We start from the raw sequence: 22,965 nt of genomic DNA on the forward strand, positions 1-22,965 counted from the left end.
TTGTAGAGGGGCCTCTAGGAAGGGGAGCTGAGGGCAGGGGAGGCAGGTAGGTTTACTCTCCGTTCTGTGCCTCTGTGGAACTTCGAACATTTTGAACCATGTGAACGTCAGAAGATAATAAAAGTCAAGAAGGAACATTTACTTATAAATACAAAACAAAAACTGTCTCTGTATTGTCATGTCAAAAACAAGCTCTCTGAGGCCAGGCCCCTGAATTCTTATCCCCACTCATCCGATTGGTACACTGAGCTGTGGCTTCCTCTCCTGCCTCCAGTAGCCACCGTAAGAATTAAGTGACAAAATGGGACGATGAAGGTAACACTGTTTGCACAGCACCTGGCCCATCTTGGGTACCCAGAAAGCATCCATCATCCTCCCCAGCTCCCTCTCCTCCACCTTGCTCTCTGAGTTTTGTCCATCTGGGACCGCCACACACCCTGGTGACCTGTGGTTTCTCCTCCTCAGAGAAAGCTACCGATGGCTCCCTGCAGAGCGAGGACTGGGCGCTCAACATGGAGATCTGTGACATCATCAACGAGACTGAGGAAGGGTGAGGACCTCGAGGGAGAGGCTGGGGTGCAAGGCTGGGGAGGGGGCCCACTGCAACATGGCTTAAACACTTTGGAACTGTGATGCAGTCTGATCATCTCATGATGATGAGAGATGCCCAGTGTGCAGCCGTCCAGCTGGCTCACGGGGGCCACCAGCCCACACAGCCTCTCACGGCAGCAGCGTAGCCAACCAGTTCTCCCTAGGATGTCACCTGAGTGGCATCTTGTAGGACAAGGCCAGCGGGCAACTCTTAGAATCAGGAGGTGACCCCAGCCCCATTCTGCATGCTGCAGACTGGAATGTGCCTCAGGGACTCCTAGCTTTCCCAGTGAGCAGAAACAGACTTTGTTTCCTTAAGGTTTGAAACCAGCCAGGAGGGTCGGGGATCACAGGGAAGGCAGTGGAGGGCAGGCAGAACTGAGAGCTGATCCCAGCCTTTGCCAAGCATTTCTGGCGCATGGGGCATGGCATCCTGCTCGGGGTCAGGGAGCCTGCCAAGGCCTGGGGAGGTGGGGGAATGTTGTAGTCCTGGCTCCTGGTCTCTGACTAGTGTCACTGACCAGCGCTGTGACCTTGGGCAAATCACTTTACCTCCCCGGGTCTTTGTCCTCAAAGGCAAAGCTCCTTTCAGTCCTTCCAGCAATCTGTCCAAGGCCCTGCGGGGAGCAGAGAAGGGGTTCAGGGTCACTGTCCTTCTCAGGAAAAACCAAGGAAGGCTTGGGAGGTGGGTGACGACCACAGCCAGCGAGAGGAACAATCAGATGAGGCCTCTGTTCTGGAAGAATCAGGATCAGCATTTGGGGCGGGACCCCAGTTCTCCCCGTGCCTTTCACTGGGACTGTCCAGTGGCCCTGCAAGGGCTCCTCAGCCATGAGGTGCTTTGTTTGTGGAGGGAGCAGTGGGGAACACCCCAGTCAGAGCATTAGGAGGCTGTGGGCATCTGAGGCCCACGGTCAAGGCCAATCAGGAGAGTGAGTGGCTGCCGGCACCTTCCAGTGTCCCCAGTGATGTGCCGTGGGCTTGCCAAGGCACTGGTGGGGGACACGTTCTCCTAAGAGTGGGAGTGGAAGAAGTGGGCAGGTGGCAGGGCCACCAAGAGAGAAGACTGAGGCAGAAAACCTCACAAAGCCTCTGGAAAGGCCTGGGGGCTTCATGAACGTTGGGACTGAAAGTCACTGCTGTGGCCTGGGAGAAGCCAGTCCCCACCTCCTAGTCCCCAGGTTAGATTTGCTCAGATGCGTGCTGTTGATTTGAGCACCTCCTGTGCCCCAGGCTTTGCCTGAGGCCCTGGGGACCCAGTGGGGAGGCCAGCAGGCGTGACCCTTGACCTCATCAAGCTTGTCTGCTCCTGCCTTGGGCTGTGGCCTCCTTGTCATGCACTTTGTGCTCCTGGCAGAGTACTAGATACACAGTAGGCCCACAGCAGTGGCACACAAGCCAGAACTTCTGATCGCAAGGCCGTGCCCTTTCTCTGGGCCACTCTGCGAGAAGTGGAAACAAGTCCCTTCAGAGAGCTGACGTGGCCGCAGGTGAGCCAGGAACAGAAACCAGCTTCCCTGAGATGGAGCCCAGAGGGCCAGGGGCCGCCCCAGGGCATTGGGTTGAAAGCTGCCCTCACACGTCTGGGGCCCACCCCGTCAGGCGCCTTGGTCCCTCGCCCGTGTGTCATCTCCATCACAGCCACCCGACTCGGGTCTGTTCCCAGAAAGCCTTGCCTGCCACCTTCACTCGTGTTGGGGGGCCCACATTAGGGCTCCTGACTCTCTTGACTCGCCCTTGATGGATTTGGCCCTGACAGACAGACAGGCACCCAGCAGATGGCAGGACAGGCCTCACCTGCCACCTACCAGACCAGAGTGTGTTCCTTGAGCCCCTGCGGCGTGCTGGGCTCCAGGGAGGCACAGCAGCAGAGGACACCGCCCGCGGACAGAGGACATCCTTCCTCGCGGGGCAGCCCTGAGGGCCGTGCACCCAGAGATGGAGGACTAGGGAGGTGTTGTGGGTGGGGTGGATGTTAGCCGGGCTTTCACTTGGCAGGCGTGGAAACTGGGGGCCACAGAGGCTTTTTGGCCAGAGTGGTCGGGGCAACGTGGATTTCCCCTGTGCGGGGCTGAGGGGCGGGGTGCAGCGATGAGGCGTGGGGGCGGCAGTGTGGTTACAGATGGGACAGACTGCCCCCCCAGCCAAGGCTGGCAGGGCTGCGCACACACACACACACACACACACACACACACACACCCCCTGTGGCCTTGAGGCCTCCCTCCACCTTCCCCTACACTCCCTGACCTCCTTTCAGTTCCTGCCCTCTACACACACACACACACACACACACACACACACACACACCCTGTGGCCTTGAGGCCTCCCTCCACCTTCCCCTACACTCCCTGACCTCCTTTCAGTTCCTGCCCTCTACACACACACACACAGACACACACACACACACACATACACACACCCTGTGACCTTGAGGCCTCCCTCCACCTTCCCCTACACTCCCTGACCTCCTTTCAGTTCCTGCCCTCTCCCCCTCCCCTCCACCTCCACGGGCCCTGGTCCAGCCTCCTTCCTGCCACTACCTGAACCACTTCCCCCACTCCCTGCAGCTGATCCATCCCATCCTTCACGCTCAGCTGCACTGCCACCTCCTCAGAGAGACTTCCCTGCCCACCCCACCCCACCACACACACACACACACACACACACACACACACACACACACACTTGCTCTTACCTCAGGACCTGCTTGTTCCCTCCCTTAGGTGGGTCTTCCAGGAACATGTGATCCTTAGAAGCAGGGCCCCGTGGTCTTGTTCACCAGTGTGTCCCAGCACCCAGCCTGGTACCACCACATGTCGTACCTCGTCAGGCTGGAGCAGAAGCAAAGATGGGGAGGGGAACTGGCCACGATGGAGCATGAGAACACTGCCTACTTGTTGGTTCTTAAACTTTAATACGCATGTAAAGCCTCTGTGGGCATGGTAAACATGCAGATTCTCTGCAAGTTTGGTTCAGGGGGTCTAGGGTGGGGGTCTGGGGTTCTGCATTTTTAATACCCACGCCTTCCCCCAGAGGGATTCTGGTGCAAGGTGTCCAGACACTAGGCACTGAGAGTCCCTGCCAAGCAGTCATGATCTCCTGAGAGGACTTTGGTGGGGCTGGAAGATTCTGATGTGATTAGAACCTGAATACACAAAGCAGATGGGACCCAAGGAGACAGGCAGATAAGAGCCGCTCCATTCTCCAGTGCCTCCTGCCTCCTGATCTCAAGCAGGAAGGCAGCCTCCTGTGTTGGACAAGGAAGTTCCATGCCTCAGCCCCTCCTTCCTTTTGTCCTTCTGCCCAGTCCCAAAGATGCCTGCCGAGCAGTGAAGAAGAGAATCGTGGGGAATAAGAACTTCCACGAGGTGATGTTGGCTCTCACGGTGAGTGCCCCGTCCCTCCGTCCATGGCGGGACCGCAGTCCACCTGGGGGCCTCCCCGTGCCCAGCAGGACCCCAGCCACTCTGGGGCTCCTCTTCCAAGGGCTGGGAAGGCAACATCTGCAGGCAGTGCTGTTCAGCAGTCTACACTGCTGGCTAACCTGGAGTGGCAAGAGAGGCTATTTGGAGAAGTTTTATCTAACCTCCTGGCATGGGGAGCAGACACACTGAGGCCCACATCCCTCCAGAACCCATCACAGAGCGCCTGGGCAGAGGACCTGCCAGGTGGCACAGAAGCTCAGTGCGCCCAGGCCTCTTGGGGGCAGGGAGCCTAGCAGGCCGAGTTGGTTACTGAATGGCACTTGGACAGCCTGAAAAATGAACATGAAGCAAATGCCAGAGGCTGAGGACAGTCCTTGCCACAATGGGATGGGACAGGCATGAGCGGGCAGCCTGGCGGTCAGGGTGGGTTTGGCTGGGGAGTGGGGACAGAAGCATGCTGCCCCAGCCTCCCCCACGGCAACATTTATGTCCAGGTGAGTCCGCTAAACTGAGAAGCGAAGGCAGCTTCTCCCAGGAAGTAGAGACAGGAGTGGGGACAGGAGAAGGGACAGGACTGGGGACCAGGAGTAGCGACAGGAGAGGGGACAGGAGTGAGGCAGGAGAGGGGACAGGAGTCAGGACAGGAGAGGGGACCAGAGGAGAAGGGAAGTTGAGTGCCTTTTTCCTGAGTCACAGTGTTACCATTTGGCCTGGAGAGCCACCTCCCTTCTAGACTGTGTTCAGCTCAGAGACAGCATCAGGACAGGATTCTGTGGGCCCTGCAGCCACTCAGCAAGGGGCCTCCAGCCAACACTCCATCCTCTGCCGCCTCAGCCCCACCCCCCCAGTCACCCAGCCCCTGAATCCTCCCCGAATCCTCCCCACTTCTCTGGGTTCTGGTCTCTTGCTTCGGGAAGCCATGTACTCTGCTGGGCCTCCCTACGCCGGGACAAAAGTGGAGTACGAGAGTGGGGGTCCTGGGTGCTCACGGGTGCCACACGGCCCCCAGGTCTTGGAAACTTGCGTCAAGAACTGTGGGCACCGCTTCCATGTGCTGGTGGCCAGCCAGGACTTCGTGGAGGGCGTACTGGTGAGGACCATCCTGCCCAAGAACAACCCGCCCACCATCGTGCACGACAAGGTGCTCAACCTCATCCAGGTGAGCGTGGGCGGGCGGGCCGGGCCGAGGCCGGAGCTGGGCCAGGGAGGAGGGTGCCCCTGCCACCACTGCTCTCTGTCTGCTTCAGTCTCTCATCGGGGCTATCTTGCTTGTCTGCTGATGGACTTCTGAGCGGGGGAAGCCTTATCAACTGAGGGCTTTGCAGTGGAGGGGCTGTCTGGGAGATGCAGCCGAAGGACCAGCTCCCTGGGGATTGGGGAGGCAGGCTCACAGGGTAGTCAGTGAGCTGTGGTTACTGGCCATGTCCCCTTGTCCCCTCTCAGTCCTGGGCTGACGCGTTCCGCAGCTCCCCCGACTTGACAGGTGTGGTCGCCGTCTATGAGGACCTGCGGAGGAAGGGCCTGGAGTTCCCCATGACCGACCTGGACATGCTGTCGCCCATCCACACACCCCAGAGGGTGAGGAGCACTGAGCAGGGGTGGTGGGAGTGATCACCTCGGGGTTCCGAAGCTGCTTCCTGGTGGCCCCTGACCTACCAGCCTCTCTGATTCAGCTTTTTGCCCTCTAGACCGTGTTCAGCTCAGAGACACCATCAGGACAGAATTCTGTGGGCACCGACACTAGTCATCGAGGGGACTCCAGCCAACACACCGCTCCTCTGCCTGCCTCAGTCCTGCTCCCCAGTGACACACCTATAGTGCCGACCCCTGAGCAGGTGAACGAGCCTGGGTCACAGCCACGTGGGTCAGGACCCTGGCCTCCCCAGACAGCAGGGAGAGGCCCCTGTCAGTTTGGAAATTCCTCCCCCCCCAGTCCTCACAGCAGACCCTCAGGACACATAACATCCTTCCTATTTGGAAGATGAAGCTCAGAGAAATCAGTTCACTTGCCTAGAGCCACACAGCTCAGCAGAGAGAGCTGGGATTCAAGCTCAAGTCTGTCTGACTCCTTTCAGTCTCTGCCATGCACCTGGGCTATTCTCCAGACTGCACCCTCTGTGGAGCCTTGTGGGCAGCCCCAGGGGGGGAAGTGCCCTGCAGGCGGCCCCTCCACCACAGCAGCTCCACTCTTGCTGAAGTTACGTGGGCTCACGTAAGATTTCATTTGAACAGAGGTTCTAACTAAAAACAGTTCTAAAATATCTACATGAAAACTTTTTTTTAAACTCTTGCTTTGCACCAAGATGCTTCCCACGAAGCCCCTCAGAAGAAGGTCTGAGCCATAGAGTAAGATCCTGGAGGCCAGGCCTGGGGTGGGTTTTCCTGCCCCGTGAGGAGCTTTGAAAGACCACCCTCCTCCGACCTGGCAGCCGGCCCTGTGCCGCTGCAGCCTGCACCGAGATGCGCGCCCTGCCCGCGGGCCTCGAGCAGTTTGCAGTGAGCCGTCTCTGCTGTCCCAGAGGGACGTCCCCAGCCGTGACCAGTGTTCCTGGGTGCTCAGTCACTTTAGACACGCCGTGGGGGTGCGGGTTGAGGCCTGCACACTGTGGGGATGCCCACTTTTGAGGTGTCTTACTAACTTCCACGGTATTGTTTGGTCCTTTAAACAAATAAACTTACCAACGGCCTTTCACACGCTAACCTATTTAAAGAGAAACCTCTGTCCTTTGACATCTTATAGCAAGTTATAAAATCAACCCCCAGAGTTACAAATATTACCAGAAAAGTTTTCCTAACTGGACCAGTAATTAAAAGTGCATTAAAATTTGTAAAATCACCCTGTGATCCAAAATTGATCTAACCTGCTTATAATTTTTAACCAATTTGCCTGAAGTCTACAGTCTTTGTGGATTAAGACTCTGATTATGTCTAGTGGAAGGATGTTCTTGCTAAACAAGACTGAGTCGTCTTTGTTTAATTTCAGAGTCCCCTTTTGTCTCCTGGGACACGTTAAGGACCACAGTGGTGTATCTCCCAGACGCTGTTGTAATTAGGTCCCATCTGACCTGGACACGCTGGGTTTGCCATGAATAGTTTTTCCACTCGCTTATACCTGGACTGTTCGTTAAACAGGCAAATGTACCAGATGTTTTACAGGTTTGGAAGGTGCTGGCAAATCATAGCAGATGGGCTCCCTGTGTCTGCAGACCCATCATCTGTAAAGGCTGGGTAGTGATACCTGCCCCATAAGACCGTGGCCAGGGTTAAGTAGCAACATACATTAGGTGATCAAAATGGCACCTGCGGGGGTAGAGCTCGGTGGTAGAGCGCATGCTTGGTGTGCACGTGGTCCTGGGTTCAACCCCTAGTGCCTCTGTTAAGGGGAAAACAAACAAAATGGCAACTGCTGTCACAGGCGTCATGAATTTAGATGGTGACACTCGTAGTCTGAAATCAACTAGGTCACCCAACTTAGAATGCACCAGCAGTTCCGAAAATGTAAGCCGCCAAATCCTAGGGCCGTGAGAGAGTCCATGATCAAAGGGTTCTCTAGTCAGATCAGTTCGGGGAGCGTCCATCCTGGCCCCTTCCTGGAAGTTCACTGTGCATACGTTCAGGAGGACACTGAACACCCTGCAGAGCCCAGAGTGTGAGATACTGCACCTGGAGCCTCTCACCGCCTCACCTGAGAGCAGAGACTGCGACTTGATTGACAACCTTTCCCCAAGCCAAGCCATCAGGTTTCTGATGATTGAAAACCTGCTCACATCCCTTTGACAAGTGCTAGATCTGAGATTCATACTCAGGGTGGGGGCAGCGCTGGGCCCCCATGCCTGGAAGAGTCTGGGCCACCAAAGCAGACCTGGAGCAAGACAGAATCCTGTCCTCCTAGGAGAGAAGCAGGCCTCCTCCTCTCGGGGGAACCACCCTCTAGGGCCTCGTTAGGCGCCAATGGAGCCCGGGAGATGCTGGAGCCCTCCAGCTGTGCTCGGGCTGCATCCACCCTCAGCTTCTTTCCTCCTGGCCTCTCCCTGCACCAAGAGGCCCAGTTTGGAGATGGTCACGGTTGGTAGCACCTCTGTAAGGGTCTGTGGGGGTCAGGGCAAGCCCAGCACAGACCTCTCAGCGCAGGGCTGTGGCTGGGAGCCTAGAGCAGGTGCTGGCAGGTCGGGCTGGTGGTACCGGGCTCTGCCCCTGCGAGCGGCAGCGGCTCCGGACCCCAGCCTCACTTAACAGAACCAACGGTGTGTTCCAGATCGGGAAGCTGCGCAGCGAGCTCGAGCTGGTGAGCGGGAACGTGCGGGTGATGTCCGAGATGCTGACAGAGCTGGTGCCCACCCAGGCGGAGCCTGCGGACCTGGAGCTGCTCCAGGTGAGCCCAGGTGTCAGCTGCCCACCCCTACAACACTGCAGCCTCCATAGCTGAGTCCCAGCCCCTGGGTCACAGGGAAGGTGGTGAAACAGGGGCTTTGGGCTCTGTCAGATTGGAATTCAGGGCTCTGCTGCTTTGTGGTTTGAGCAGACTAGCCCTCCTATCTCCATTTCCTCACCTGTGAGTTTGCTTTGATGATACGAGTTTGCCTTGAGAATTAAGTAAGACTGTGCATGTAAAACACCCTCCCTGTGCCTGGGAGAGCAGCTGCCAATAAAACAGTCCCAAGGGAAAGCTGGAAGGTGAGGTTTCCACCTTTCGGAATACAAAGGTTGGCTGGCAGGTTCAAGAGCACGGCTGGTCTGGGGAGCCAAGGCAGGTGGGGTCTGCGGGCTGGTGCTCCCGTGTGTCACATGATGTTCCCACGGTCCCATCCCGACCTGGGGCTGCTGGAGCAGAAGCGGCTGTGTGTGGGGAAAGGCCCCCTCCCTATGGAGGTCAGTTCATAGAGATGCCAAGAAAGCTGGGGCCTCCCGAGGCCCCCAAGTCATCTGAACCTGTGAGGGGATAGAGTGCTTGGTGTGATGGTCTCGTTTTGTGTCTTTCCTGCTGGGCCTCACACTCCTGGCAGGCAGGGCTGTATCGCACTCTTCTCTGTCCCTGGGACCATCTGAGCTGACCCGGTTTTCTGCTCAGGGGTCCTTACCTCACGGCAGGGAGCAAAGTCGGAGTCTCAGAGTTGAGTGAACACACAGACGTGAAGAATGGATGACAGAAGCTTGAGTGAGTTGGGGAGCAGCAGGATTGCTGCAGCACAGTTCAGTTTCGAGTGTCCTAAGCCACAGCCATGCAGGTGTGAGCGATTTTCGGGGACTCAGAGGGCTGGCTGGCAGGCAGGGGTGACACAGGGACAGCTGACATGCATTGAGTGCATCCTGTGTGCCAGGCTGTGATGTGGACATGTGATATGCATTCACTCACTTAATCCTCACCTCCTCCGCCACCCGCCCCATGAGGGTGGGTACTCATTATCCCCATGTCCCAGGCCAGGAAACTGACGCAGAGAGGCCATGTGATGTGCCCAGAGTCACAGGGCTGGTCAGCAGCAGAGCTGAGATTTGAACCCCGGGCCCTGCTCTTGAGAGGGTCAGGCAAGGGACTGGGGCAAAGCCGCGGTGTGCTTGGTCGTGGGGGGAGGAGGTGGCGGCCCCCGGGGTGCTGGGAGTCTCTCAGGCCTGCCCTGCCCCGTGCTCAAGGCAGGTGAGGGTCAGAGGGCCTGACCTAAGAGGCGGTGGGCGGCAGGGGCTGAAAAGAACCAACATCAGTGCTGGGACAGTGCCTGGTCTTCAGGATGCCAGAAGAAAAGTATTGGTGTGTGGCCGTGGTCAGTAGTGCCTGACGACCGTCATTTGGGACCCAGGCACCTGTCCCCCTGCTGGCGGGCCCCTGAGGGAGGAAACACTCAGTCCTGCAGGTGAAAAACCTACAGTGCTGAGGCTTCTATTATTTTACTTTTTTTCCCAAACAAGTTTAAATACATAATTCTAACTGATTAAAAGTCAGTCAGTGACTAAATACAACGTGGGACCCTGGAAGGAGGGGTGGGGGGGGACATTAGTGGAAAAACTGGCGAAACCTGAATAAGTCTGTAGTTAGTTAATAGCATTGTGTCCGGATTGATGTCTTGGTTTTGACAAATGCCAAACTAAGGAGAAGCTGAGTGAAGGGTTTACAGAAACCCTGTGCTATTTTATCTTGGCAACGTTACTGTAAAGTTAAAATTATTCCAAAATAAAAAGTATTTTAAAAATAGAATTATGAGGCAAAAATTCAACGTCGGGGGCGTGGATAGCAGTTGGAGTTGTCCGGTTCATTTTCTCTGCTTTGGTCACATGACACCTCAAGGCACCCAGAGGAGCGGCAGGTGTCCTGCTGGCCACCTTGCAGTCTCGATGTTTCCAGGAGGCAGAGGTGGCGGCAGGAGCTTCATTCTGGAGTCCGCACAGAGCCAAGTCAAAGCAGCAGCATGTCTCAGTGTTGGTTGCCTCCTCTGTGCTAAACGCCAGTGTAGAGCACTTAGAAGTGAGACCAGTGCTCGGCTATAGATCCCCAAAAGCTGTGCACCTGAAGTCCAGTTTGGAAACGTCTCCATCCCCAAGGTGCGCCCAGGACAGGACACGTCCATTAGAGGTGGCCTCGCTCTGGGTCCAGTGGCCATGGTTGTCACACTTCCTTCCCCGGCAGGAGCTCAACCGGACGTGCCGGGCCATGCAGCAGCGGGTGCTGGAGCTCATCCCCCGAGTCGCCAACGAGCAGCTGACCGAGGAGCTGCTCATCGTCAACGACAACCTCAACAACGTGTTCCTGCGCCACGAGCGGTAGCCCCACTGCCTGCCCCGCCCCAGGCCAGCCCCCCGCTTCTCCCTTCCCTTTGTCCCTGTTCACAGCAGCTCACCTTTCATCTGCCTCTCAGACACCAGGCTGGCCACCCAGCACACGTGCCCGCAGCCGTCTCCATCCAGCCTGAGCAGAACTGCCCAGCCCTCCACCCACCTCGCCTCTCCACCAGAGCTGGCCCTGCCACCTGTGTCCCCACATCCAGCCCCAGGGGGTGGCAACAGTGGTGGCTGAGGATGTGGGCCCGCAGCCAAACAGGCCTGATCTGTCCCTGCTCACCCACCCCTGCTGCCTGGCTCTGGGGCCTCAGACAAAGGACTTAATTAGGACTCTTTGATTGCAAGCTATACAAAGTGTTTCTGGCTAATTTAAGCAGAAAAAAAATTCATTAGGAGAATAGCCTGTTTTGAATGGATCACTTTCAGAATCCAAAGAAGAGTAAAACGCTCGGGCCTCCCAACAGGACAGGAACCACAGATCTCAGGTTCCACTGTCACCCCCTTAGTAGCAGACAGGAGACTGAAGTTCAAAAGTGATGTAGTTTACCCAAGGTCCCACAGTAAGGGCCAGGACAGGAACAGATCCCAGACCGAGGTCTTCCCAGTCCCCCCCCAGCCCCCGGACCTGTCCAGGGCGGTTTAAGTGGCTCCGTAAAGCAGTGTAAGAGGCGTGTGTCTTCCTTGCACCACTGTAGAGAGGCACTCACACTCACACACGTGTACGTTACCGAACAGCAGTACCTGCCTTTGCACGTGCACCCCCGTTTCCTTTTCCAGTCTAGTCTGTTCCTGTTGTTTGTTTAATGCCAGCCGTGACTACGGTGACCAGATAATTGATCATCTAACTGGGACACTTACAAGTGAAAGAGGACACTGCTAATACTTCCCTGGGGACAGCAGATATAAACTGGATCTGTCCAGGGCAAAGCAGGCTCCTCTTTGTGACCTACTTTGTTGGTTTTGAGACCTGCAGTGGGAAAAGCTCTGGCCAGGGTGTGCTGAGGGGCCGCTCAGTCTATCTCCTTGACTCGAGTCTTTTCTGTCTCGCAGGTTTGAACGGTTCCGAACTGGCCAGGCCGCTAAGGTAAGAGGCTTCTTCTCTGTGACTCAGCCCTGCCCGTGTTGATGGAAAGGAGGGCTGTGCTTAGCTCCCTCCCTAGGTATCCTGGCCAGGATGTGCCTCTTATCCAGGTTCTCAGAGAAGGCTCCTTCCGACTTTTTTTATGTCACTGTCCCTTTAGGGTAAATAAGATTCTATCACCAGCTGATGCCCCTGGGTCTTCCCAACCTCCCAGGGGGTCCAGCTGAGCTACAGGCCAAGGGGAGGAAGGGAAGCTCCCCCACTCGCTGGCTGGCGGGCCGACAGATCCTCAGGCAAAGGTGTGCTTCCGGGCAGAAGGGAATGAGGCTGCAGGTCGGGAGGATGATGGGGGCCTCTCCCCTCCCCCCAGGCCCCGAGCGAGGCCGAGGCAGCAGCTGACCTGATCGACATGGGCCCTGACCCAGCAGCCACCGGCAGCCTCTCATCCCAGCTGGCAGGAATGAGTAAGTGCAGCATGAGGGGTCCTGGCCAAGGGTATGCCACGTCCCGCGGGCACCCCTGCAGTTCCGGGAGTGCCCCCCAGTTACACAGGTGGACCTGGGGCTTCAGCAGCAGAATGTCGACCCAGACCCCACCTCACAGGGTCCGCAGCTGAATCTTGCTGCAGGATTGAGCAGCCAAGACAAAACGCGGGGACCCTCCCTTGCAGCCCCACAACTCCTGGGCCCCCTCGGATCTCGGAAATCCAACTGTTCCGTGATTGCCCCCCGACGCTGCCTTCTCCGTGCCCCGAATCATCTGGGTGACGTGGGCACGCCTCTGGAACATTCTGGGCCCCTTTCCTGCTCTGTAACTGGGGCAGGGATGGGCCCTGCTCACAGGATGCTGTGAGGCCTGTGTAAGCTTACGCGAGAACCAGGCTTAGACCAGCCAGGCCCACGTGCACTCCTGGAACAAGTTCGCCCTCGTCGGCACCGTCACTGTGATTAGTACTGTCTGCCTGCTCCACGCCCAGCCTCAGAGGTAGTTAAGAGAGAGGAAGTGACGTGCCCACTGCCCCTCAGCCAGCAAGTGGCCTGTGCTATCCATACGCCCCGCCCTGTCCCTCCCTCCACCCATACTGCTTCTCCAGAACCATCCCGGGCCTGGCAGGGAGCAGCTCGGCCACGGCTCAGTGCCCATGGGTAGCCGGGCAGACCCTTCAGGTGGCCTTTCTGTCCCTGCAGACCTGGGCTCCAGCAGCGTGAGGGCCGGCCTGCAGTCTCTGGAGGCCTCCGGCCGACTGGAAGATGAGTTTGACATGTTTGCGCTGACGCGGGGCAGCTCGCTGGCTGACCAACGCAAAGAGTGAGTGGCCGGGCCTCACCCTGGGCCCCTGCACTTTGGGTGGCTCCTGTCAGGGGAGGGCCTCTCTTCAGGTCCCTGAGCCCGGTTGTTGGTGGGCACCCCCACCCCTGCGCGCGCTTCCTCAGGATGGCAGAGTACCTCCCCCTGAGTGAGTCCTGTGTGGCCCGGGGAGCCCTGTGCTCTAGGGATGGGTCAGGAAAGGGACACTTGTAGGTTGATGACCAGAATCTTGCAGAATCTGATCAGATGAGGGAACTGAGACACTGAGAGGCTGGGTCCCAGGTCAGGCAGCTAATATTTGGCAACACTAGGTAGGGAACCCAGGGCTATCTGGTTCCAAAACACAGTCTCCCGCCCAGCCCAGCCCCCCAGCGCTGCACACCAAGCCCTCGGGGGCCGGCCCAGTCGTTTCTGCTGTTCCACAGCTGGCCTGAATTTCCAGGGAAGTCCTTGTCGCCCCGCTCAAGCCTGCCTGCTCTGCCTTGGAGCTGGGGTTCTGTCCTTACCTGGGGACTGTCCATTTTCAGGGGGTTGCTTTCAGCAGCCCAGGTATGTGGCCGAGTGTCCACCAGGGCTGGCTTCATACCAGCCAGTCACGGGAAGTAGTTCACTTGAGGTTGTCATCAGCCCTTTGCTTATAAACCCCAGGGCAACCAGGATGTACAGCCAAGGAAAGTTCCGGATTAAGGGACCTTCCCAGCACAGATTCCCTGGCTCCTGGTCATTCTGTTCTGGTGTCTTTGGGAACTGTTGATGAGCCTCCAAAGGGTCCAGGGATACCCTCTCCGCACTGGCCAGTCCAGGTCAAACCTGACAGGCTGTGGCCAGCCTGGGTCCGTAGGGCCTCTCCCTGCCCTGCCCAGTGGCCCAGCCAGCCCTGCACTGTCAGCCGCATCTCTAGTCTGGGACACAGTCTGTGCTCCCAAGCCCAGGTGCTCTGGGACCAGCGGCTCAGGTTGCCACGGAGTTAGGGGCACAGGGAGGCTGCTGTGTGGATGGAGGCTAATGAGCCTGGTGGGACTGGCAGCTGGGAGGACAGCCCACCTGAGAGCACCTGGCCAGGCTCACCAGCCTGGCTGAGGTTTGCTGCCGCCACCATCACTCCTCTGGGGAGTGGGGCCCTGAGGGCCAGAGAAAAGCACGCCCTGAGCTTGTCCTCCAGGGACCGCAGCCTCACGGGGAGAGTCGCGTGCTCACAGACCACGGCTGTGCAGTGCTAGGTGCTGTCCTGGACTGGTGTACCAGGCACTGCGGACAGGGAGGAGGTGCACGGAGCTCTGCAGAGGACGCTCAGAGCCTGACACGCAGTGTAGAGGTCAAGATGGCCATTTCAGGCCATTGAACAGCATGTGCAAAGGGTCAGAGTCAGGGGAGAGCGTGAGACGCTGCGGCCAGGGAAGATGTCCCGCAAGGCCAGCACATGCTGTCTCAGGTCATCGGTCCTCCTGCAGGCCCTCGCTGGGGGGTGGTTTCCACCCCAGCGGAAAGCGCCCTGTGGGGACAAGACTGTGCCTGAGCTTCAAGTCCCTCTTTGCTTTGCTAGCTAGTTTGGGTGTCCGCCTCTCACACTTCAGCTGGATCTTCTAGCCCTGGTCACCTGGCTGGCCTTTGGTCCCCCAACCTTCCCCTGTCTCCTGGGGCTCTTGAATCCTCCAAGGCCTCTTCTGCCTACCAGGTGCCTGGCTCATGCCCCGCTCAACCTGTGCTGACCACATCTGACACAGTCACAGCGTCTCCAGCTGACCAGGCTCTTCCACTTGGGATGCCAGGGGAGCCATGGGGGTGTCTGAGTGAGCCAGAGTTAGGGACGCCTTAGCCAGGCTTGGCCGGCAGCAAGGAAGCTCTTCCTTGACTTCTTCCATGCTCCACTTGCTCCCCAGTGCCACTGTGTCTTCTCCAGGCACTGACAAGGGTCACCTCAGGTGGCCCCGGGTCCAGTCCCCACCCACCAGCCTCACCAGGACCTCCTTCCTCCTCTAGCCCCGTGTGCCTCGTGTGGGCTCCACTGCTGGAGGTACGGCCCCCGGGGACAGCTGAACTTCAGAGAGAGAGAGAAAAGCAGAGGTGGTGAGGAGCAGTTAGGAAGGAACACGTGGTTCTTTTGAGGGAAAGGCAGCATGGTTTCTGTAAGTTCCTGGGGCTGGAGGTGCTTCATCCCGCCTTTTCCCACCACGCGCCTTTGGGTGCAGGGACAGCAGCACGGCTGCCTCCATCCTGGAGTAAGCGGCCATCCCGGGTCAGGACTCTCAGGATGCTCAGGTTTTGGTATCACCTCCTCCTCGCCAGCTCTGCTTGCCTCCATTAGCCAGAGAAACTAAGCTGCTCTCCCAAAGGGCGTGAGCACCCCGCCCACCGCCCCGGCTTTCAGGTTGGCCCCTGCCCGCTTGTATTACACACGAGCAGTGTGACCTGGGGTGGACTAGCTGATGACGCTGCTCTCCTGGCTAACCCCACGACCTCTGTGGGAGCACAGGGCAGCTCTCCAGAAAGGCTGCCTGGGAGTTTGGGGGTTTAATTCAAGAGGCCCCTTTAAGTGCCAGTCAGCCTGATTCCCAGAAGGGCAGATTGGCGTTGTGAGAGTTAAACATGCTATGGTCCTGGTTCCTGAAACGTGGAGCTGGACCAGCCCTGGGACCTGCCCGACCTGGAGGAAGGTCCCTCGGAGATCTTCCGCTAACCGTGCAGGGCTTGTCCTTTGTGGCTGGAATCCTGTGCCTCTCGTCTTCGCCTCAAAGCTGGACTGGCCCAGTGTCACCTCCTCTCATCCGGCAGCTCAGGATGAGAGTAATGGTTCTTTCCAAGCACCAGGGCTGTGTCCCCAGCGCCTCCCCTGGATGTCCCCTCTGTAGCTGCCAGAGAGACACGCAGCCCCCTCATTAGCACAGGTTTTCCTCCTGCTCCCCCGAGACTTCGCCTCAAACCCAGCAGATGCCTTCCCTGGCCTCATCTGCCTGGAAGCTGCAGTGTCAGCCCTGCCTCGTCTCCCCCCAGAGGACACTGAGAACCCCTTCCCCCAGCAGACTGCATAGCAGGATGGATTCCCCATTCAGCTGCAACCTCACACAGAACCACAGGTTCTGAAAGTATGAAATGGGAGCAGCTCAGGAAAGCATTTAGGTGTGAATTCTCCGTGAGCTTGGGGTCACTGGCACTGTGTCATCCCTGGGTTTGGCCAGATCCAGCGATAGGAGGTTGGTGGTCTTGTAGACCCCTACACCCTCCCACAACTTCTGCAGCCTTACTCTGCCCGTCACACAGGTCACGTGTCTGACCCCAGTTTCCAGGGGCAGGAAATGAGACCCTCTCCACCATCCCAGGCAGGCCTGTGGAGTTGGCACCCTCTCTGGGGCCAGGCCTCCCCCGCCCAGGCACGTCCCAAGCCCCCACAGGCTGTGAGTCTGACTCATCCTGGCCCACCCCCTCCATCCTCACGTCAGCTGGCACGCCTGGGCTGGCACAAGTGGCACATAATGGCCATGGTGGCCTCTGTGTTTCAGGGTGAAATACGAAGCCCCCCAAGCAACAGATGGCCTGGCTGGAGCCCTGGATGCCCGGCAGCAGAGCACTGGAGCGGTAAGCAGAGGGGCCCTGCTGCTCCCTGGGGCCTGTCCAGAAGGAAGGCCAGGGGATGCTTGCCCACCAGCCCCGCAGGTGCTTATAGTGATGCCCACCGTGGTTTACAATAGGACGTGTGAGAGGGCGGATGGGAGGCGCCAGGTGCAGGCTTGGAGCTCAGTCAGTATTCGGCCTCACTGCCTCTCCAGACACCTGTTATCTGCAGGAGTGTGGACAGAACGGGACAGGAGAGCAGACCCTAAAGCCACGGTGAGGCATGAGAGGGCAACATCTTTGTTCCATTTAACTACCTGACTGTTTTTGAGAGACAGCCATGAGCTCCCTCTGCGGGTGACCCCTCCCCTTCAGCAAGAGCTCCAAGTACAGTTCTTGTACCTTTGAATTTGCTCCTGGATGCCTTTCGTGAGAATTTCTGTCCCAAGAAGTGGGCAGAGCAGCTCCTTGGGAGGTGGTTAGAAGCTGCAGGACCTGGGGTTTGGTGAGGCAGGGGCAGTGGAGAAGGCGGCAGAGGACAGGGTTGATGACAGCACAGGGCTTCAGAGGCTGAGGTGGGACTGGGTGGTGGGAGATGAAGCCTGAGGAAGGGCAGGTGGGAGGACTGGGCTTTATCTTGTGTGGGGTGGGAGCCTTGGGCAGTTTTGAGCAGAGAGGGACGTTTATCTGGCTTCCGTTTTAGAAGGACCCAGTGTGGAAGCCGGGAGAGCAGTTTGGAGGCTGCGGAAGCCTCCCGGCTGCGGGATGTGGAAAGGAAGGAGGGAGGTGTGGGAAGGATTCACAGTGGCTCCCCAAAGGCATCCCCAGCACCCCAGGAGTCATTCCCAAGTCAGGGCAGGGCCAGACCTGGAACACTGTGGAGGCAGGACCAGCGAGGGACTCAGGTGCCTCCCGCATCCTTGTGTGACCTGCCACCACTTCTGCCCCGGGTCTCAGAGTCCGTTCATTTTTCTCTGTAAGCGGTCATTTCTCAAGCTGGTGCTGGTGCTCCATGCCTGGCCTGTGCTAAGCACTCTCCACCCCCGGCTCTCTGAGCCATCACACAAACCCTTAGGGTGGCCCCTTTTACGGATGAGAAAATTGAGTCCCAGAGTGGGGTTATATGAGACCACAGAGGTAACATCCTTGGAACAGTGCCTGGCGCATGAGAAGTATCTACCCTTCATAGCACTGAAGCACTGAGATGTGGTTTTGCCCACTTACAGAGAACGCTGGGCCTTAGAATTGAGGTCGTTTGCCCACAGTCTCTCAGCTGTTGTCTGGCCGGCTCCAAAGCTAGTGATGATGATGGGAACCCCAGGTGGCCTGCCATGCTCTGAGGAGCAGAGGGGCGCCCCTGCTCAGCCCTTCTTTCCCAAGGGCCATCATTCTGGCTCCAGGAGTCCAGATGAATCCAGACACTCTGGAAACCCACTGGAAGCACTTCCCTCCCAAGCCGCCCAGCTGCTCCCAGGCAGAGGCTGACTCCGCATCCCAGCCCTCCCTGTGACAGATGAGGGCGCTGAGCCCAGGACCGGTGTCACTTGCCCAGGCACACACAGCACTAGGATGCAGGTCGCCTGGCTCCTGCGCCAGCCCGCAGTTAGCCCCCGGGAGGAAATACACACACCTCTGCTTGTAGAAAGGCAGAAGCTGATAAGTTATCACTTGTTCATCTCTGATAACTTGATAGATTTAAGCGACTTCCACCAGATCAGAATATGGCTTCCTTAAAACCACGTGGTAAACACCTGCTCCCAAGATGCTTACGTCTGGCTGGGTGGTCAGGCTTTCCCCCACTCAGCTGTCAGAATGTGATTCCAGGCAGCAAAGTACAGAATGGATTCAAGTGCCAGCTCTGTGGGCAGCCAGGGTTTGCCCCCTAGGACCCCAGGGTCTTGTGCTGGTCTGTCCAGGGTCGGGTAGGCGATCACAGGGTAAAGGGTTGGAAGTCAGGACTCTAGGCTCCCTCTACAATCAGTCTGCTCTGGGGTCCTCGGGATCTCCCGTTTGCCCATCAAGACACATGAGGGGACCGTGGACAGCAGTGTTCCTAAACCTGGGTGCCTATCAAAACCCCTGGCTAATGGCTGCCTACCCACCATCCTGGGATTGCTCGGGCCCACCCCTCACCCCAGGATGCAGGGGTGAGAAGGGGAGAGAAGCTTGCCATCCAGCACTCTGGAGTCCCCACAGGAAGACACCCTCTGCTGCTTCCCGTCACTCCAGCGGTCAGCACCCCCTGCACGTGCACATGCACTCACACACAGGCTCCCCGCCACCCTCAGTGTGACCCTCTCTCACCCAGATGGGAGGCAGCAGTGAGAAGAGCCTCAGTGACTGGATGGTGAGACAAGGCATGGTGAGGAGCGGCCAGGCCACCCCTGCAGGGGTCCCACCCAAGCGGTGCTGCTCGTTAGAACCAGAGGAGAGTGGGGGCCTGCCGAGCCCAGCCCAGTGCTCAGCGCAGCCCACTCCCTCGACTCTTAACTTCCACGACCCCTCGGTGCTGCCTCGGAAGCAGGGCCCGAGCCGCCCCTCTGGCAGCTGGGAGGTGACGGGGGCTCGCCTGGTTCTGGGCCGAGGGCCAGCAGAGGGAGCTGGGGTGGGCATCCCAGAGAACTCGCTGCCGCTGCTGCTGCTGCTGCTGCTGGAAAGTCAGCTCCCGCTGCCCACTGGGGCCTGGGCGCTGAGCACAGAGCTTGGGGGCTGACCTGGCTTTGACTAGAGAAAGACGCCCTCTCCCTCCATTTCCCAAAGTAGCTACGCGGTAATCGCACTTCCTGCGCATCTGCGCTGTGCCAGGTGCTGGGCTGAGCTCTTCGTCCCCTCGTCCCGTTTAACCCTCACAGCCACCTGGACAGCAGGTACTGTCATCCTCTCTTAACGGTGAGCGAAGTGGGGGTCAAAGGAGCTAAGTAACCCGCACTGAGTCTCAGGGGCCCAGCCACTTCCAGCGTCTCTGTCCCCAGAGTCTGCTCAAAACCCCCAACTGGATTCTCCCAGTGAAGATACATTTTGAGTAGGAAACGCCCGGTCCCCAACTCAGCCCCAGTCGGACCCTCAGCCCCCAGCCCCTGTGCACGTGGAAGCCTCTGTGGCAGAGCCCGTGTCTTTGCGGCCCAGCATGAAATGTCCCCATGGGTAGCCAGCCACAGTTCCTTTGGAGCCAAAGGCCTGACCTCATCTAGTCATCTCAGCACCTCCCTGTGCTCTGGCCCCCCTACACCCCCTTGAACCATGAATTCTGAGTCCACGGAGGTGTGGGGGACAACCCAACATCCCTTGCCCCAACCCAATGGCTGGCTGCTCCTTGAGCTTTGCACATCCCTCCATCAGATGCTCTTGCGCACCTGTGCTCAGTCCTGGCCCTGGGCCTGCGCACGAAGCCCCGCCCCACAGCCCGCAGGGAGCCAGGGGTCCATTGTCTCCTCGAGGCCCTGCTCCAGCTGTTGGGCGCCCCGTCCCTGGCCCCTGCTCAGCCTGCTGGCCCCGAATCCCCCTTGCCCACAGACTGGCACCGTGGGTAGAGCTGTGGGTCCCAGGCATCTAGGCAGGAGCCATCTTGGAGGGGCTGCTGGGGCCCCGGCCCCCAGCAGAGGGCAGGGCAGGTCTAAGTGGCCCCATCACAGAAGTGAGGAGGCTCAGGGGTGGGCGACTGCCTGGGGCCACAGCTGGTGGATGGCTGGTCATCCAGTGCACTGCCTCCCCGCCTCACCCCCGCCCGTCCCTCCAGATCCCCGTCACCCAGGCCTGCCTCATGGAGGACATCGAGCAGTGGCTGTCCACTGACGTGGTGAGTCAGGGGCTCCTCACCCACAGACCCATGGCTTCCATTTTTCTCATGAGGAAGTGACTGGTTGTGGGGGCAGGGTGAGCAGCTGGTGAAGGGAGAGCATTAACGTGGGCCACAGCAGCAGCTGGGAGCATTCCATCCCCTGCCGCCCGCCCCCGACCCCTCGCAGCTGCTGGAGCCTCCCCTTCCCCAAGCCGGCTACCACCCGAGGGCCCACTATGGGCAGGACAGGTGGGCCAAGCGCAGCCGGGAACAGGACAGCACAGAGCTCAGCACCTGCGGTAACTCAGGGAGCCACGCTCAGAGGGATGCACTCCGCAGCCGCAGGGCACAGATTGGGAGACTGACAGGCAGCCGCCAGGGCTGCTGCGCCCCAAGGAAGGTGCGCAACGCCCCACAGTCCCCAGTGAGTGCCCTGCCGCCCCTGGTGAGTGGCCAGGGCAGAGTCAGCCTGAGCTCCCCATCCAGGGCTCCTTCCCCAGCATCCACCACCACCACCTCCCTGCTCTGGGCACAAAGGACCAAGTGCCTGGGCACTTCCAGGACCAGAGGCTGCCTTCTGCAGGTGGTCAAGACCGTGTTTCTGCCCAAGGTCAGGAGAGGGTCCGTCTGTCTTGTCCGGTGGATGGAGGTTACCCCCTCATCAGCCCCCAGCTTGATTGTACAGGGCCTCAGTCTGGGGCATCAGCCTTTGCATCATGGGGTGAGTTAGTCCGTCCCTCTAGACACTGGAAGGAGAGGAAGTAGCGTTCATGGAGGGCCCCCTGGGCACCACACTTTGCTTGGCACTCAGCAAACAGTTGTCCGTTTTAGCTTCCCATCAGCCCTGTGAGTTTCACTAAACGGAAAACCGGGCTCAGAGAATCAGGCAACACCAAGGCCGTGGGGTTCAGGAAGGGGTGGGGCCCAGGTCTGGATCATTCTGGACCTGCCCCGCAGTGCCTGCTGCTAACCTCACCGCCTTCTGTGTTCTCAGGGGAATGATGCGGAGGAGTCCAAGGGTGTCACCAGTGAAGGTAGGAGACCCTGGTCCTGCCCACCCCCTCCCCTGCTCCAGCCTCGGAGCCCGCCCCCAGCCTCCCTCTCGTTCCTCTAGAATTTGACAAGTTCCTGGAGGAACGGGCCAAAGTGGCCGATCGTCTGCCCAACCTCTCCAGCCCCTCGGCCGAAGGTCCCCCGGGCCCCCCTCCTGGCACCGCCCCTCGAAAGAAGACCCAGGAGAAAGACGACGACATGCTGTTTGCCTTATGAGCGTGGGGCCTGGCGCCCTGCTCCCCAAGCCCTTGCTGCTCCCACACCTCACCTGTGGTGGGGCCTCTCCCTCCCTCGGTGTTCAGGCTGCTTTGGGGATGGCTTGTATGCGCTGCTCTCCCCCTTGAGGTTGGGCCATACCTGGGGATGTGGAGGCAGCCGGCTGAATGGGGGGCGGGGGAAGGCAGGGCAATTCTATGTTGGGATCCTGGACGCTCCTGCCTCCCTCCCTCACCCCCAGCCGAGCACTACAACTTTGCTGAGAACCAGGAGGCCCCGGCACAGACAGGCTGGCTGCTTAGTTGTCCCAGCGTGACTCCCCTTGTGTCCTGGGTGATCCTTTCCCTGGACCTACCCCCAGAGGAGCCCTCTTGAGAGCCCACACTGCCAGTCGAGGCCTGGCTGGAGGCTGGAGACAGCAGAAGCTTCCGTCCCAGCCTCGGGTCCATTCCCCGGCCCCTGGCTTGGAGCCCAAAGGCTTTGGCCAGCTGTTGAGGGAAGAGTATGTGGTCCTCTGCTGAGCGCACACTGTCCAGGTATGAAGCTGCACGTGGTTGGGGGAGACCTCACCATCCCAGGCCGCAAGAGGAGGCTTCTGGGGATGCCTGGAGCACCTGTGGCCCCCACGACCTCCTCCACTGCCTTTCCCTCCGTCCGTCCTCTGTTCCACCCCGGTGGGCTCCACCGGGCATGGGGCCTACCTACCTGTTGGTTGATCCTCTTGTACTGGGAGAGGTGCCTTTTGTATCCCCAATTAAAGGTAGAGAACCACCCTGCTAGCGGTGTCATTCAGTCTCCAGGTGGAAGTGACTTCTCGGCCTCACCACAGGCAGGGACTGCCCTGGGCTGGGCTGGGGGCCGTCCACGAGACAGGCACCTGCAGACGGTGCAGGTGCAGCCCAGCCACACTTCACACCAGCTGCAGGCAGGTGCGGCCCCCTCACCTCACAACACAGGAGTTGCCTGCCAAGAGGCCCTGTGGCTCTCCATGAGTGGCGTGTCTGCATCCTCAGGGCTCCTCACTGCTGTCCCCACTCAGGCCAGCTCCTGCCTGGCAACAGTAGCACACGATCACGAGGGAGGGAGGGCATGTGCACAGGGTTGGCGTGGTGGGGCAGGGAGCCTGCAGAGAGGATGCCGGCCATCCTGTCTAAGGCCCAGGGGCCAGGCATCATACCAGGCTCTACATGGGCTCG

At 58.9% G+C, this 22,965-nt stretch overlaps 1 protein-coding gene across 4 annotated transcripts in view; it reads left to right on the forward strand.

Moving 5' to 3' along the window:
* The window catches only part of TOM1 (target of myb1 membrane trafficking protein), a 39,541-nt gene extending 16,984 nt beyond the window's left edge, over window positions 1-22,557 (forward strand). The window contains exons 2-16 of one of the 4 annotated variants that reach the window (XM_032492104.1): window positions 466-550; window positions 3,899-3,977; window positions 5,026-5,175; window positions 5,460-5,594; window positions 5,705-5,851; window positions 8,272-8,388; window positions 10,633-10,766; window positions 11,835-11,868; window positions 12,236-12,329; window positions 13,053-13,173; window positions 16,671-16,746; window positions 19,031-19,084; window positions 20,459-20,518; window positions 21,495-21,534; window positions 21,615-22,557. In XM_032492104.1, the coding sequence (XP_032347995.1) occupies window positions 466-550; window positions 3,899-3,977; window positions 5,026-5,175; window positions 5,460-5,594; window positions 5,705-5,851; window positions 8,272-8,388; window positions 10,633-10,766; window positions 11,835-11,868; window positions 12,236-12,329; window positions 13,053-13,173; window positions 16,671-16,746; window positions 19,031-19,084; window positions 20,459-20,518; window positions 21,495-21,534; window positions 21,615-21,769 (1,481 nt within the window). In that variant the 3' untranslated portion in view covers window positions 21,770-22,557. The remainder of the gene's footprint in view (window positions 1-465; window positions 551-3,898; window positions 3,978-5,025; window positions 5,176-5,459; window positions 5,595-5,704; window positions 5,852-8,271; window positions 8,389-10,632; window positions 10,767-11,834; window positions 11,869-12,235; window positions 12,330-13,052; window positions 13,174-16,670; window positions 16,747-19,030; window positions 19,085-20,458; window positions 20,519-21,494; window positions 21,535-21,614) is intronic. The other 3 variants (XM_032492106.1, XM_032492107.1, XM_032492108.1) reach the window with 3 other exon arrangements.
* Window positions 22,558-22,965: the final 408 nt, after the last annotated feature.

Source organism: Camelus ferus, chromosome 12, assembly GCF_009834535.1.
Source record: "Camelus ferus isolate YT-003-E chromosome 12, BCGSAC_Cfer_1.0, whole genome shotgun sequence".
NCBI classification, from domain to species: Eukaryota; Metazoa; Chordata; class Mammalia; order Artiodactyla; family Camelidae; genus Camelus; species Camelus ferus.